General features: G+C 40.6%; 1 protein-coding gene across 1 annotated transcript in view; it reads left to right on the top strand.

Moving 5' to 3' along the window:
- The window catches only part of LOC139739650 (uncharacterized), a 50,630-nt gene extending 34,004 nt beyond the window's left edge, over positions 1-16,626 (top strand). Inside the window, exon 2 of the mRNA XM_071650261.1 lies at positions 14,694-16,626. Within this exon, the coding sequence (XP_071506362.1) occupies positions 14,694-14,918 (225 nt within the window). The 3' untranslated portion in view covers positions 14,919-16,626. The remainder of the gene's footprint in view (positions 1-14,693) is intronic.
- Positions 16,627-17,875: the final 1,249 nt, after the last annotated feature.

Raw genomic sequence — 17,875 nt, 5'->3', positions numbered from 1 at the left:
GTTTCGCTTGAAGAACCCATCGTTTTATACACATCTTGCAGGATGTCTCTCTGTCACTTTGTTACTTCAAATCTTTAGTTTCTCCGACTCGTGATATATTGGTGATTTTTGAGACTATCAACACCACTCTACCCCCCCCCCCTCCCACCACCGGTATACCTCAATTCGATATCGAGAAATTAAAGCCAAATGTCTTGATAGAAATGCAATTCTCTGCATTTACAGAACACAGCCCCCTCTTACACGATGACGCATAAATCTACATTTTTTTTTTGTTTCACAGCATTATTCATAACAATAAAGGCTTTTAATCACAATCGCTTCAGCTATGACCGAACTACCTTTCTTTCTACTATTAAAGTTGTATATATATATATACATATATGTACATATATATATATATATATATGTGTGTAGAGAGAGAGAGAGAGAGCAAAATTCCATTAGTTTGTTTTATATTGCTTTTGTACGACGATTAGTCATCTGAATAAAGAGTATGGAGAGTGCCTGAAAGCATTAGAAGTAAACACATTATTCGGTATTCGCGTGATTACAATTTTTGTTTGTTTGTTTGTTTCTTTGTGTGTTTGTTTGTTTGTTTGTTTCGTTGTTCATTTTCTATCTGAGAAGATGGCTTGATAGCCTATATTCAGCTACACTAAGCTGGTCTTTCATGGGGTCCAGTTGGATGTGAAGCGGGACCACTTCACCGGGTTAAACACCCTGTAAAACAATAAACATGCTATCTTGTATTCGCTTGTTTCAACTACAATGTAGTTTATCCAAGGACGTCGTCAAGGCACCGAGTGGTAAAGGACATTCGCCGCCAACTGTTGGGAATCGACAGAATTATGTCGGTTCGGTTCCTTCCCAATATTACAAAGTTGTTTCCCAGCGGGAAAAAAAAATGTCTGCAACGCATGATCGATTCAACGTGTGTGCTTTAAGACCCACCACGGTCTCATTTTGGCCCACTTACAAGAGTATTATCGACCTGACATAGATATTGATTCTATTAGTGATCATTCATTATGGCGTCATACGTTTCGGCCTACGCGTATACTGTATCCAATCGGCATTTCGGTCGACTTGATAAGGCACGCATCATACGTTTGACCATCCAGGGGTAATGGTTAGCCAAGTAAAACCGCATTTGTGGCTTCAAAGTCGCCATCACGACCCACGCCCACGCCACATCTTGCTCTCACTCTCTCATCCGGTATGAGGAATTTCCTATATAAAGTGTCAGTCCACAAAAGGACTGCCAGCGTTTCCGTCTTTTTATTTTGAAACGCATCAGAAAAATTATCAATTTCATGTTAGGCGTGTTATATATTGACTTGTGCAGGCGTGGTTCAGGTCATATGCCCATATTTCATCACACACACACACACAAACACACACACACACACACAAGCCAAAACACGATGATCTTTATTTTTCCGTGTGCATAATATAAGCTATAGCCATAATGTAATCCAGCGTTTGACCAACCTCCCTGGATAAGCAGTAGATGGTAGAGGAAAAAAAACACCACCCAAACATTTACTACAGAGGAGGTTGAAATACTGGCAGTTGAATAAGCGGATATGATGTCATTGATAACAACGTGAGATGTGAGTACATGTAGACTGCAGCCGAGTTAGAGGCCCCTAAAGGGATTTTGTGTTTGCATACAGATTTCAAATTTAGTGCAATTCGATACACCCATCGTACTCGAAAATCCATCTCTGCTCTATTTTGTTTTGTTTTGTTTGTTTTGTCTTGTTTTTGTGGGGGTTTTTTTCTCGATGCGTGTCATGCGAGTACGATATTTAGAAGATCACTTGCACATCGCGCCCTGGAACGAGCATTGTGATTCGATTAGTGCAGAGTCAATGTCCTAGGATTAAATTGATTACAAGCGTCCTCTAACTTACAGGTTGAAAATTGAATCACTTTGTCCATAAAGCTCACAATTCTCGCAGCAGTTGCAGAAGCACTACATACATCACAACTAGGAGTACTGAAAGAGAGGAATGAAATTATTATCATATGAAGAGTTTTATCGCAAAACGAACTAACTCCATTCTTGTGAAGTTGAGATATTTGTGATTAAAGCTGCTAAAAAAAACCCAAGGAAAATAATAAGAAAATATGGGATGTTTCTAATCATAACTTCTAGAATATTCCTTGTTATGTTACAAGTGAGGTATCAGCAGAAAGGTTTTATTTAGCTCAATCTGACGCTGGACATACTTTAAAATGTTTAAGAATGGCACTGAGTTCATTTTGCAATAAAACACTTCATATTCATGTTTGTTTGGGGTTTTTTCGGTAATATGTAGAAGGGGAAGGTTTGTGCCAATTTCATATTTTCATGTCTTATTTCAAACTTCCCGTGCGCAGGTTGGCATAGATAAAAAAAAAACCAAAGGCTTGCCTGACTTGATTGAAGACTGCCAGACCAAGCACAAAATTCAATGTACTAGACAAGTTTTGAGCCCAGTAGTGAGGTAACATGATTAGGCGGGTATAATGAGTAGGTTACCACTTGGTAAAGGGGGCAAAACTATGATTAACTTTGAATAAAAACTGACAGATCAAGAGGAGTAATTGTCTACAATTCTTTTGACAATAGCCGCATTGACTATAAAAGAAAACAACAATCCCGGAAATGGTATATTCTGCACCCACCGTATGTGCACGTTTTTGGCCACGAAAAGACATGGGTGTTGTAGACACTTCTTTTGCATTCAGTCCATGGCTTGAATGTTTTTCAAGTCAAGCGTGAGCGAGAAGCTGTTAGCTTTGCTATTGAATCGTACTGCTGAACAGCAATTAATTTGACTGGACTTGTCTTCGCTTCCCCGACCATGCGCACCCCCTTACATCCTGTTTTCTTTTGTTTTTGTTTTCTCTTCCCAGATTCTCTTTTCTAAGTCACAAGAAACTCTGTAACTTTGTAGTTGCAATTATCTTTGGCTAGACACACCTCGCTGTGTCGTCACAGCACGTTCCTCGTTTGTCTTGGCAAGCAATGTAAATGCGCCCAGTCTGCATAAAATGATATACGTTTAGCGTGCGCCAAAACAGACGTGAACACCGGCGACACACATATATCTCAAGTTTAAGTGCTTAAAGTCGCGTAGTTTAACATGCCATCCCAGCTTTTCAGGAAACTCGCTAGCGATCTAGCGATTATATCGCGGAACCACCACGACCCCAAAAGTGCAAGTAAGTACGGAATAATCGTCTAAGAAGGCGCATAGAAGCGCAGACAGTTTTGGCTTCAGTGGGTAGGGAGGTACGGCATCCTAAATACTAAATGAAGATGTACGTCACATACTGAAGTTCCGGAATTCCGCTGGCTTTTTTCCTCCCTAGGCAGAGTTTGGAGCACTTTTGTATATTTGCCGTACCCCCTAAAAACACATTACAGTAACCTACTTCCCTCCCCCTATCGCCTTCTTATTGGCTCAATGTCTTATCTCACGCTTGTGATTTATACGATATCGGAAGGTGTTTTAGCGAGTGATCAGTTATAAACGGGGGAGTAAGGCGAGACTCGATGCCCACACCTAAAGCACGGGATCTCCACTGTTTGATTAGTCAAGCCAAAAGATAGGGACGTGGTATGGAAAACCGACAGACTTTTGCGCCTTGATGAGCGGTGTTGCGAGCACATACTGGACGCGCTTCCCCGCGGAGGAGGAATGTGATTAATCCTTTGCCTCTCAGACACTGCAATTCTCGATGAGATCAATAGATGGCAGAGATGGTTCGGGTGAGCAGGTGGTTAATGGATACATGCCAGGAGAAGGCAGAAGTCTAGGAAGGCAGAAAGAATGTGTCCGTCACGTACCTCTGATGAAACATCTTACGCTTATTACTCCTGCGAGACGGTGTTGTAATGATGCTCTTCACACAAAGTCATGTCGCTGAAGAATCGAGGGCGTCAGTTTCTACGATTAACAGCACTCATATTGCATTTCACGTTGGAAGGAGTGAAGAATGGCGGCTGTGTTAAAGAAGACATTAAGAATAATCTTTTTGCGGCATGTCGTAGCTCATTCTCTTAAAGTGATAACGCAAGATATTGTTCGACAGTCACCTGTGCTGGTTTCGGGCATGTTGTATATAACGCCTTTTGAAGACCTTGGACCCAAAGAGTATTATCTTATTAGATACATTGATAATTGAATGAAGGCATGAATAAATAGATAGTAAAATATTAATTAAGTAAACAAATATATGAATAGATATATCAGGGCTCCTCACGAACTTTTTTTTTTTTTTTTTGGTGGCCCGAAAAAAAACCCAATAAAAAACATTGAAAGTCCTGTTTTTTTTTTAATGAGTTACACACTCACTGCATGCATTTATGCATTTCCGGCACAAAAAGTTACGAATTTATTGACATAGGACCCTAATTTCAAAAAAATTTGAGGGCCCGAGGCGGGCCACCAAATTTGAACTTTTTTAAAATTTGGTGGCCCGACTTTCATTTTTGGTGGCCCCGGGCCACCGAGCCACCGTTAGTGTCGAGCCCTGGACATATTAATAAATAAATCAATCAATAGATAAACAAACAAATGAATAAACAGATAAATAAATAACGAAAGCAAACATGAATACGCATTAAAATATATGCTATATTTACATTTATACATATTCATATGTATGTGTATATATCTGGTATACTTACAGATCTGCTACGGGATGGGTGAAACACATTATTATACCAGTGACGCAAGTTAATGTTGACTCCAGTGGAGTAAAAAAAAAAAGTCAGAGAGTAGACTGTCCTCTAGCATCTAGCAGCTTCTTTGTTCAACTCGAATCGGCCCCTTCAGTGGTTTGATGGCTTGACCTTTGCATTCTGCAGACTCGCGACATTTGCTCTTTTTTTCTTTATCTTTCAAGCATCGTGTGGAGGTGGAAGATAATCCAATGAAATTCCTCATTGTATCTTCCACAATCGGAGGATAAGGTTGTCAGGGTCTCCTTCCAGCACAATGTGCTGCACTGCAATCAAGACACTCAGACCAATTCCTTTCCGTTCCATCGACGTGTTTCGTTTACGTGTTTGTCCATGATTCATTTTCTCTCCTTCTATCAACAAATAAAAAACTTCAGGTAAAAAAAAAAATCCACTATTTTTTAAAAGAGCGTTCGATTCTTTCATTCAGGCCTGTTTTTATTTTTGGCAACATGATTGAAGAAGCTACTCGAAGGGGGGGGGGGGACAAAAGACGAATTCAAGTAGAAGGGGGATGAGAACAACAAAGAGAAAGAATGAAAGATGAGCGAGATGGGAGATGCCAGAGAAATGGAGAAGAGACAAAGAAGGAGAGATAGAGAATGATAGAAGAGAGAAAGCTGAAGAGGGAAGATTAAGAGAAGAAAGATAGCGATGAAAACAACGATAAAATTAGACAGTGTTAGATATCAACAATAATGATAAAAAACACACATATAATGTCAATATTTTACGATACCTAATTCCAGCGCTCAGACATTTGGATGAGCGTAACATTTTACATCATTGTGCGTGACCCGCACATAAAGCCATATTTTGCACTTGAATGGGTGAGGCCTAAACATCATTGTAACACGTTTTCGACGTTTTTACTTTTTTTTCCTCCCTTTTTATTCAGAATATGCATCCATTTCACCTCGATAACATTTTAACTGATTGACAGCCTCTTCACGTGGGCGTTTCACGTTGAAAGGACCAGCTCTCTAGGGTACACAATTATTAACAGCTGGTCAAAAAAAAAAAATCGGGTAAAGACTTAATCTCACACAAGCGAACACGATCAATCAAGTAAGACGATGAATTACGATCGAAATGGTGAGGAGTGCGCCAAAAACACTTTTAGAGAATGATATCTTTTTCTCTTTCCGCTCTGCTACACCTACTAACATTCATCCTTTTCATTCTTTCTGCACATTTGCAGATCCAGTTGTATCTATCGATTTATCTATCGATGCCTTTCTCTGTTTCGAACAAAGAGGAGAATATGTTTAATCTCGCGAATTATGTTATATATATATATATATATCACTCGCAATGCGGTACTTTTCTGAGTTATTTTGAGATGGGGTTTGTCTAAGGGTTTGACCCATTTTGTCCACCAACTCTACTCTGTTCGGGTTTCCTCATCATTATTTCTCAGTTCTAATGGCGAGTGTGATAATGTTTTGGTCTCAACTGACATTTTGAGAAACGAACCTCAATTGTAACTCCATGTTTGTATTTTAATTTTTTACTCATTTTGATTTTCGTGTCAATGTTTTTCTCTGTATTTGGTTGTTCTGTCTCTGTGACACAGAACTAAAGTTGGATCATTGCATGCAGAATTTGGCAAAATCTACCAACATGTAGAGCGGCAGCGGTTTTTGAAATTCCTTTTTTATGTTTTGTTTTCTCAACAATAGGATTGCTACTTTACAGGGTGCCCATCGTGTCTCTACCTCAAATCCTGTATTTTTGCGATCCCATTTGTCCTACGCAACCCTGGAATTACTGAAGCAGTGTTTTTTTAACGGCTTGGGAATAGGATTGCTATATAGTGGTGCTTTTGATATAATATATTACATATAGCATTATCCGTATTCAGCTGCATCTTTCTCTAATCGATCATTATTTCTAAAGTCTCTTGTAGGCGTTCAAACAGAAGAATGACAATAATTATATAATATTTTATATGCCATTGCTCGCAGTGATTTATTAAACATTGCATAATAAATTGGTTGTGCGTGTCATTTGGAAGTGAATGAGACATGCACCCAGACATTAGTGATCTCGAAATGGGCAGTCAGACGAAGTCATTTTAAAGAGTAATTGCTCAATCACGTTATCGAATTAGGAGTCCATGATGCGGTTTTAATCACGGCCAATGCTGTCAGTAGTTATGGGAGATGACGATTGTTAAATTGTGCGAGAAACCGACAGACAGTCAGCCAGCCCTCGACAGGCAAGTATTAATGCACACTGAGATTGGCCATTCGAAAGAAGCATAGCGGGGGGGGGGGGGGGGGGGAACTTTGCCCCTTCGGCAGGATGCTGTCCCAGTGCCTCGCGTTATGGCCCAAAGTCATGAATATTCAGACCGCGACGTCATGATGCATATTCATGTTGACAATCACGTCCAATCTGTCCTCCAAGCGCAATAAATGAGGCTGTCACACATTCTATGGGTGACACGACATTTGCTCCTGAGACAGTTGCTCAGTCTTATTTTCTCCAAGGACTTACGGTTAAAGTTAGGGTTGTGAGAGGATTTTAGGTTTAGTTTGATATCAGGATTAGGATATGATATTCTACATCATATATTTTTCTATCTTACAGCTAAGAACTTGAGCAAAGTGGAATTATGTTTTCAATATCGCTTCCAATCATTTTGTGAACTACAGTCAGAATGACATAATCTTTTCTTCCCACAATACAAGCAGAAAACTGCATTGCATTATTCAGATATCATTAACATTGCTACATGAACCCGATCGATTAACGCTTTTAGTCCTGTGGGCAAAATGTTTATATAAATTTGTCAATAGGACGTTAGAATCCTCCGAGTGTGGAACCATCGAAAGTTTTCCAAAAACATCGCAAATCATCTCATGGCATGAACGGGACATGGTTACGGTGGAATCAAAACATCAAAACATCAAAACATTTTCGCTCTTCTCCTAACACACCTGCAGCGGATATCAATCATACGGTGGCCTGAGAGCTTTCGGGGGATAAAAGTAAGAGGGCTCAGCGAAAAGCGGGTTGTGCGGACAGCAGAAACGCACTTGAGCTGTTGCAGAAGGACAGGTCCGTCTTCTAGTAATTCGCCGTTGTTTCACAAATATTAACTCTGTCAATATTGATCATCCCGCTCTGCAGGGTGCCCTGATTCTTTCCTTGTCTTTCACTTCATCTTCTCTTCTTCCATGTCCTCATATTTTTTTTTTTACTTCTTTATCTTTTTCTGAAGAAAAAAAAAAGCCAGACCGGGCGCCTTTTCTGTCGACGTCCTATGCTAGTTATTAGATGGGATTTGTCGGCTTTGGAAAAAAACAAACACCCAAATAATCGGCAACTACTTCTCGGAAACTGCGAAGCAGGTAAGGCGGAGGAGGAATTCGGGAGGGGCGGAGGAGGAGTAAAGGAAAGGAAGGAAGGAAGGAAAAGACCGAAACATCTTACTTCCGAAAAGATTCAGGTTGATGCAATTGGGATACAATCAGTGGAGACAAGAACATGAAGCAAAGATTGGGCTAGTCCTTTGATGTCATAAATTACCTCAAGTGCAGGGATTAGGGTCTTCGCTAACCCTTACCCCCCCCCCTCCTCCCCCCCCCCCCCGCTAGCTAAACATCAAGTCCATCCCGACGATGAAATAACGGTAAAACAACTCTTGTGAACACAGTTTATCTGTATCATAAGTCAAACACTTCAGAGTACTCTGGGCTTTAGCATGGAATGAGAGCTAGTGATTTGAGCACAGAATGCAAAGACAAAGAGTCTAGTTGGGGGATATAGAAATTTATTGTATTTTATTCACATAATAAAAAAGTATGGCAACTTGTTTTGCCACCGATGCGCAAGCGTATACTCGCGTGATTAAACATCACGCATGGTCAAAAGGGTACATATTTTGTAGTTTTGTTGTTTCATATATTCATCAGATTATAGTATAAATCGAGTGGAAACAGTGATGCAGTGGCGATTGTTTGAAACACATGCTTGGGTTGTAATAGCAAGGGATACTTAATTTTGAATGAAATGAAAAACGAGTAAACTGACGGATCTCGATATTTTGGTGGTGAAAAACTCAGGATGCCGTCCAGGAATGTAGAAACAATAGTGTAAGTTCATTATTTGATAAATCATAACTCATGTCTGAAATGAGATTTGCTACATACATATTCCCTTTTACAGCCTTCACTCGAATAGATGATCCGCTAAAGCTTGTCTTGCGGAAGGGAAAAACAGGAGGTGGTGGGGTGAATAACGAGTTGTTGCTGTTGGTTTTTTTTCTGTAGTCGATTAGCACTGGTTGTTTTATGAAATATTTACAGTATGATGTGCTCATTGATATTGCAAGCCACATGACGAAGCTGATTAGCTCAGAACTCTCGACTGAGCCAATATCATTAGATATGATGCGAATCCACTGGTAGAATCATAGTTGTGGTGATGGGGGGGGGGGGGGGGGGTTAGAAACCTGACAAGAGGACTTTAGAGGCCAGGGTAATACCCTTCTTACGAGGGACATGGTTTCCGCTTCGGCGATAATCAGCGTGTTAGAGAAGGGTAACGTTATGTGGCGTCTGAAGTCTTGGTCTTTATACTTTGGAATCACAGCTATCACGTCATGCGAAATTAAATGTAGTGTGCAGCTATTTCAATCAATGAAGAGATTTAGATAAGGAAGATACAATATCGATCGTCATTCATTCAGTCATAATGTTCGCTGATCTTAAAGACAAACGATCTACTTGAGTGATTGCAATTTCACCATTATAGCACAGTATAGAAAGAAAGAAAGAAAGACAGACAGACAGACAGACAGACAGACAGGAAACTTGAGAGAAGAGGCGGCGGCAGTTCATGGTACAATTAAGATATGTCAACTGTGTGCTTGGAACATTAAAGCATTAAATTTGATGATGCCAGTAAATGTGTAGGATAGGGATAATTTGCTAAATTGTTGGGTTTTTTTTTTAAATTTTGAAATGAGCGTCATTATACTCTTAACTTCGGCTTTGTATATGAATGCGTATTGACGATTGGAATAGATGAAAGACATCTAGAAAAAGCACGTCTGCAGTCAGAACACTCTTGTGTCATTGATAAGAAACGCTTAGCAAAGCAGACCATTTTTAAAACGACACCGAACAATTTTGGGATACATAACGTGAGATCAGTATGTCTGCTTCGAACCGCATTAGTGGATTTAGACTAAAAATACGGATCGAAAATTTGGCATAGACGAGTGGTTAAGCCTCCTGTCAACTGGAGATGCTGAAGCATTATAGTCTCAGTCACGGGAACCATTAATGTGGCTTTTTTTCTGTCAGAATATGATGTTTCAGGGGAAAGTGCAATTAATGGTCGAAACTACATCATGTAGACACACTAAAGTGCATATAGATTCGGTTACTTGGCGCGCAAACTCGGCACGGTTAGTTTTCAATGGCGTCCTAATGCTAGGCGTATCAAAAGCCGTTTCATATTTCGAAATGTAGCAGAGTGCGCGCCCTTTAATTTCCTGCGAAAAGTGCAAATCATACCGAGGGCGCTTAATTAAAATGCACTCCATTACTCAAGTTTCGAAATCTTGATGTACGAACAAACGTCCTTCCCCTTTCAAACTGTAATATCATATCTTTTTTCTTCTCCCTTGAGACGCCATGGTCCAGTTGCCCACGGCTGGTACTAATATCATTACTATAGTGATGATTCGACCTTCAAAGTGTATTTTGTTCTCTCGTCAATAAAGGGCAAGGGTGCATCATGTAGAAGAAAAAGTAGCCACAGGCTCTGAGTACCCCTTATGAAATACAATAACAAACAAACAAAGAAACAAGACTGAGAGATGTCAATGGTAGAACACCCAGAAACCTAAATGGGTTGTGTTCTGAGACAACAAAATCCGCTTCTCTCGCTCGTCCAAGAGGCGATAGCGGGATTTTGGAGGTGCCCTCCCCCCCCCCCCCCCCCCCCCTTCCTGCCATTACAGCGTGCGTTCACTCGTAACCAAGGTAACAATTCAGGCATCTCGCTCCTCTCGTGTGGACGGATTTCGGATGAACTGGAAAACTGCGTTTCTCTTTTCGCTGTCATCCTTCCCTCTCCGTAAATCCACAAATATTGTGATTATTAAAGCATTTCATGCCTTTGCAGAGCTCTAAAGAGACGTGATGAAATGTTGTTAAATGCTTTTAGTAGAAAACGCTTATCGAGCATTTTAACACCTAACAGGCCAGCAAATATATCAAGAGCGCTCACTATACATGCGTCCCTTGTTCGTCATCTTAGAGCAAAACTGGCAAAACGAAAATATACCCTCTAGTGCAAATGGAGGTTATTAGGCATGTTTGGTCCTGCTATAGGAGTATACTTGTTAGTGAATGTTAGAATATCTGTAATATTACCACAGACACTATTGTACATTCATATCTACTTCTGAAAGTGTTGTTCGTACAAAGGAAAAGGGAGGATTTGCCACGATTTGATCGAGTTATACAAATACAAGCATTTACAGGACACTAATCTAAACACAAAACACACCTACGATTAATGGCACGCTCGATAAATACGGAGATGTGATGTGTTCTTTGAAAGCTCCTTCACTTTTCAAAACATGTGGTGTCAGAATGACTGTTTTTAACCCTTTGTGTGCTTTGAGTGTAGATTGGCACAGATAAAGCCAATAGTCTTGTACACAATGTCCAAACTATCTCACAGAAAGGGTTGAATTTTACATGGTCAGAGAATGGATTCATGTTCAGTATAATTCCCTTCCTTTTCTAAACCTCTCCGATGAAACTCTTAGATAGTTTAATATATGTGTCATAATCAACGACTACAGACCGTAATGAGACAATACAGCCATGCTGTTAAAAGCAGAAGGAAGATGGCTACATGGCTACTAAAGCCTTAAACCGATAAACCAGTGCTATTGGAGTGAAAAGAGTTATGAAGTGTGAACCTGTAAACGATATCTAACAATTAGTGTCCGTTTCTGCAGCAAACGCTTTTTTTCCTGTACACCAACACTTGAGTCCTGTTCGCGATATCGCGGTTTACACGGGCCCCAAAACCCTCTTTGCAGACCCCCCCCCCTTTCCCTTCTTACTTTCTCTCTCTCTCTCTCTCTCTCTGACGCCAAACTCAATAATTACTAGATAGAATTTCACCCTGTGTCGAATCTCAGATCAAACTAGCTTCACGTTTCTGAGGCGAGGTATTATAGAAGCACTCCTTAATTTTGTTAGCACACATCGGGCACGGTGTCAGCAATTCGTGACAAGTATATATCTTGTGAGTTCCTTTTACATCTAGCAATATCCTAATCTGTCAGGCTTGTGCCAATGCAGCTATGTGCAATGGCGTGGTACGTAATAGTGTTAACCCCGTGAAAATCATCATTCCGAAAGCGTTATCAAGGTTCCCTGCTATTACCCCCGCTTGACCATCGCTTGACAGCCTGCTTGATATTGGTTGAAGATGCGTGCCTGCCCACATCATCATCATTCCTTATATCACTCGTGGTCTATTCCATGGCCACCACATTTTGGGGATAAGTACTTCAAATGGGGCATGAACTTCATTATCCGTCCACGTTAAATTGTGTGAAACTAGATCCAATCTGACGAAGCGAGGCGTGTCGCTGCTGGCTCAAAAACAATCAGCACTTTGATACTCTGCAGCTCATGCGAGTTAATCACGGCGAACTAGTTCACAGTATGTCTCTGCTCCCAACGAATTGTATTAACAAAACGAAGCACACTAAATCATTCATCTCCCAGAACTGCATTAGTTCCTTTCTGGGTGGGTGGGTGGGGTTTTTTTCTTCGCATATCGGAGTGCCTTGTTCTGCCTAACGCAAAGCCCTGTGGGCAAAGGTTCATCGAGTTGTTTTCAACCGTGCAATCAAGTTTATCCGGCGGAAAAGATCCCGTGTGGTGTGTCAAAGGAATGCTTCTGAATGTTGTTCTCTAATGTTTCTCGTTTATTGGACTTGTGGGTGGATAGAAAAAGACATAGTTTTTGTTTTTGTTTTTTATTTTTTCAAACAAACGTAGTCATCGGATTTTTGATTTTTTTTTTTTGCTCGGTAGTCCAGTGGATACGACGCATGTCCGGTAATCAGCGGATCGTTGGTTCGAATCCAGCCGAGTATGTATGTCCATGTGTGATCTAATGTCTTCTCCATCCAGGGTAGCCTCTTCAGTGTTGCCATTTATTGCTTTAGCCGAGGGCCCTGTCATTATATTATTATCATCCTTCCATTGCCAGGTTTTCCATTTTATTTGCTTGTGGGCAAAGGGGGATGCCCTATAATGAAGTCACGTTGTGGGATTCGAATTCGGGACCTTCAGCTTTGAGTCCAGAGCCTCATCCACTATGGCGCGGTGATTGTAAAATTTAATGTCTCTGTTCAAAAGCAGCAAATCTTAGAAGATTCAACTCTGTTGAAAGGATGCTATGCAGCATGAAAAGCAAAATAGAAGTTCCAAACCAAGGAGAAGATATTAAAATTGACTTTGTTTGTGCGTGGAATGAAGCCATGTCTATGGCAGCAGGCTCCATGACATTTGCTCCTACGACAATCATGCTCGCATGAAATATCTGCATGCTAAGCCAAATGTGAATTCTACCCACAAACATAATTAACCCTAACCCTAATCCTAATCCTCACATCAAACTAAACCTAGAATCCTATCCCAACCCTAATCCTCATCCTATCTATTAAGTCCTTGGAGATAATAAGACCGGAGTAATTATCGCAGGAGCAAATGTCGGGTCACTGTTGCAGCATGGTGTATTGATGTGTATATAGATCTAATGTGCAATCCCGATGGGGGGGGGGGGGGGGGGGACATTTTTCTTCACAAATCTCTTTCTCTATCTCTCTCGCTGTCTCTTCCTTTGTTATTACATTTCAACTTCTTATACTGACATGAATTCAATCTTTAATGACCTGCTATGTCATGGTAGTTCCGGTAAAATTACGTTCCCGCAGTGCCAACCGCGTTCATGCCATCAGCGTTCATGCCATCAGCACAAGAACGTTGTTGAGTAGCCCACTTGGAGGTGTATAGATGAAACACCTCGTGCGGCTTGGACAGGCTAACGTGCCAACCGAATCCCCAGGGGTGAGCCGTGCTGCGTGTACCGGTCACCTCCGTCTACCGCTAGGAGAGCGCTCGGGCTCCATCGTCCGCTCTCATCACGACACTATTGATTTCTGGTCGGTCGCACGGGAGGTCCAACTTGAATTAAATAGAATTGGCGTTTTGATTGTCTTCTCACGCATAGAGCGGATTCAATCATATAGCCATCTTTTTGCCTCTACTTTTGTACATCCAAATAGAATTAACCGTCGACATACGAGAGAAAACAGTTAAATGCAACGGTTTCATATTCTTAATGGAAATTCGTATGTATCTTCAATTTCAGGAAGTAAAATAAAAGACGATGTACTTGAAGAAGAATAGTGATAAGCAAAAACAAGTGACGAGGTTTGATAATCGACTGGAAGATCACAAAGAAGAAGATTGCTCAGAATATGTCATTCTTGTCTGTGTGGTGTTTTTTTTTTTTCGAAAGGCAGTATTAATTTTGGTCAGGAAACTTTATATTCAACTGGGTATTGGCGCAATACGAAGCAGCGAAGAAGATTATTTGCCCAGTTTTCATGAGATTTTTTCTTAAGAGTCAAAAGTACACCATATACTTGTATGTTGGTAAATTTCTCAATGTCAAGGAATTCAATGAGTAGGCCCCCTACACCTCTGTATGAATATCGGGGGGAAAGCACATTGCAAATCAGTCATTCAACCAGCAGATCCTTTTTCAAACTATCGAAAACTCGACGACATTGTCATGCAAAAGAAAAAAAAAACACACCCCAACAAACCACCAAAAAAGGAAAGAGCGTCATGCTAATAGTCTGTCTGCATTTCACCTTTTTTCTTCTCTGCAGCAACGAAAGAACATGGCCGCCCTGCTTGATCAGCTCCACAACACATACCAGAACGCCGTGAAGAGGAACTTCTGCGCCGACCCCTTCCTCGACAGCCTCGCCGAAGACTTCTGCATGAGGAGGAAGCGCAGCGGCATCCCCGACGAGATCGCCGACTTCGTCTCCAGGAGCAGGCGCGAGACCATGGACGAGACGGCCGCCGCCGCCGCCGCTGACCAGGAGTAGACCAAGCCGCTGCTGCAACACGCAAACACTCGCACACATTGAACACAGCAACAACGAGGACATGAGGGGGCTTCATCAATCTACCAACATGAAATAATGGGTGTGGGACCATCAACGACTTCAACCTTTTTCTATATGTATACCAATGCAAGTTTAGGTGGATTCGTTATGCAAATTTGGTTTTTCAGACAGGGGCCGTGAATTGATAGTAAAAAAAGATTGTAAACTATCATCGTTGCAAAGCATAAAGCAGATACGAATTATTTGGGAAAATATCCAATGATTTAAATTCAACAAATGCAGCTTTCGTGTTCATAAATGAAAATCATGCAGTAGGATGCGATCATGACAATTCTGAATTCAAAGTGTTATGCGTACAAATAAATTCATGGGATGTGCAATGTTTCTTTAATATTGGAGAAAATTGAGACCAGAATCCACCTCATCTCGTATCATTTCAGATGTAGCATAAGTAAGACCACTACACCGTAGCAGTAAAAGGATTACATTAAGTACAATTATAAGCAAATTCTCTCCCGTTCATCGCGTGTCCTGCCAGATACCATGAAATACATTGTATGTTTCCTGTCGTTTACTAAGTATTGTAAGCTTAGACCGTAGAAGATGCTCGGTACACGATAAACGAAAGTCAAAAGTCAGCACATGCACCTTTCTCCCAATAGCATCACCTCTTCCTCTATAGCCGGACACTCTTTGGAATAAGATAAGTCTTTAACTCCGGTCAGCTCTGCTTGAGCCAAGATGATACTTATAAGCAGAGCATCATGCTCGATAGTATGCTACGACAGGCATCGCGGACGGAGGAGAATAGGAACAAAACAAAACAAAACAAAACAAAACAAAACAGAAACGTCTTGCGAAGATCTTGACTCGTTTATTCCGACTGCCCCAAAGGCAGTGCAGATTTCACCTTGCGCACGTGCCACAACTGGCCACATACAGTAACTTTAATTTCCGGTCATCCGATTCCATCAAAATGTCACTGAACAATCTTGCCAATTGATTAAACCTGGAATACTGCTCTCCCATTCTGCTCGGCGATGGCGCCCTGTGGAAAAAAAAAATGCAGAGATGTGCCGGCTATTTAAAGAAGAAGGTAATTCGGACTGGGAGGAGAAGGCGTGTTTATTTCTCTCAAAGAAAGGTTAATAAATAATAGCTGTCGAGCCCCCTGTTTACACTCGCACATTTCTCTTTCACATCGACGTACTTCTACCTACATCTGTAGTCACGTTCCAGTAACTGCGCAATTCATTAGGTCAAGGTATACAGCTGCAACTGAGCTTTTCACCCAGTGCAAATCCTGAAATGTTCCCTTGTCAGTTTAGACTAGAGATTGTCCTTCCTTTTTTCTCTCTTATTGTTGTACATATTTCCTGATTACTGCATAGACATTAGTGTCTCGTTCATCTCTATTTTCTTTCTTGATTGTGTACGTTCTCATCCTGTTGTTGATTGCAATACGTATCATTTGTAAAGGCCGCAAGTATGTACTGCAAGGATAATTGAAGCACGGCTTTGCAATCATTGTTAGCTATCATGTCTGATAGGGAGAGTAATGTCACGTCATCAATTGCAACATATTTCTTCTATTCTTCGCTCCCTGAACGGCGCATCGAACCTTTGAAAACCACAGCTTGTAAAGAAGTCACTTTAATACCTGGTCAGAATTAAAATATATTCCTTACACATCCTCGTTCTGTGAATTGTATCGTGTCTGTGTCTGCAAGTGCAGAAGAATATCTCTCTCTCTTCGGAGTGTATTGGACGATTGTGTGGATGGTTTTGGCTGATTCTTCTCTCACTCGGGTTTCATTGTCCCTGTTCAGTTGCTTTGTGCTTGTTTTCTTGCTGTTGACTGGTCATTTTATTCTTTTATTTTATTTTTTGCCCTATATGAGAGATTGAAACGTTTGAATCGATGTATGGTGCATTAAGTGGTCGCGTTGTCCGTCTACCTTTCACTAATGCGGAGGTACACTGCGAGTCTGGTTGTTGTGCCCGTTTGTTCGGTTGGAGGTTTTAATTCTTGCTGGAAGAAAGAGGACAAACATTGCCCAAAACCTAGTTCGATTGACATGCCTAGATTGCAGACGAGTAGTTTTCATTTTTGTCGCTGTTTGTTTTTTCCTTCTGTTGAGATTAAAGTTAAAAATGAGAATGGAATGAATTTCAAGAAAAAAAATTACCTCCTCTTCGGATGAGCGTGAAAGGGCACGGAACAATGATCTTACTCGCGTGGGCATCAAGCCGTAATTTTTTTCGAAAGGTTATCCACACGTTATTTGAAAAGCCTCCATAACTTCTCGGCCGTGATATTTGGTACACATGCTGCTGAGACACAAAAGAAATCAGTCAACTTTACACAATTCCCCGTTCTTCAGAGGAGAGGCAGCATATCTCCAATACTTTTTATGTTAAGAATGCTGTTTTCAAAATGTCATTCCCTGATTATGATTTGTTAACATTAAGGGCATCCCCATTCTAGGACGATCATGTTTCTTGTGGTTTTCATTGCATCCGTTCTCTTTTTGTGACGGGAAAAAAAACCACATTTCATCAAGCTCTAGAAATATTGAAACAAAGATTTTGGCTATCAAGAAAATAGAAATGTTTTACAGATAACAGCCAACAACCTGTCTTACAGGGAAATAAAACTATGTATCTTTCTACAAACAGATTGTGATATCACAAAGAGAGATATAATTCGATTAAATGAAATCGAGTTTGCTCCTCTGGAGAGCATTCTTCTAATTGTACATTGCAAATCAACTTACTCCATTTCACCAGTAAAATTGGTAATTGTGTGTGTAGGTGTGTGTGTGTGTGTTTGTTGTGTATGTTTTTACATTCGTGTGGAATACAATGTGCACAAATATATAAATATATATATATATATATATATATATATATATATATATATAATTCATATATGT

Source organism: Diadema antillarum, unplaced genomic scaffold (genome assembly GCF_040938485.1).
Source record: "Diadema antillarum isolate AM-2024a unplaced genomic scaffold, OU_Dant_1.0 seq00000810_RagTag, whole genome shotgun sequence".
NCBI lineage: Eukaryota > Metazoa > Echinodermata > Echinoidea > Diadematoida > Diadematidae > Diadema > Diadema antillarum.
Note: the sequence above shows the minus strand (reverse complement) of the source record. Positions and strands in the feature narration are given on the sequence as shown.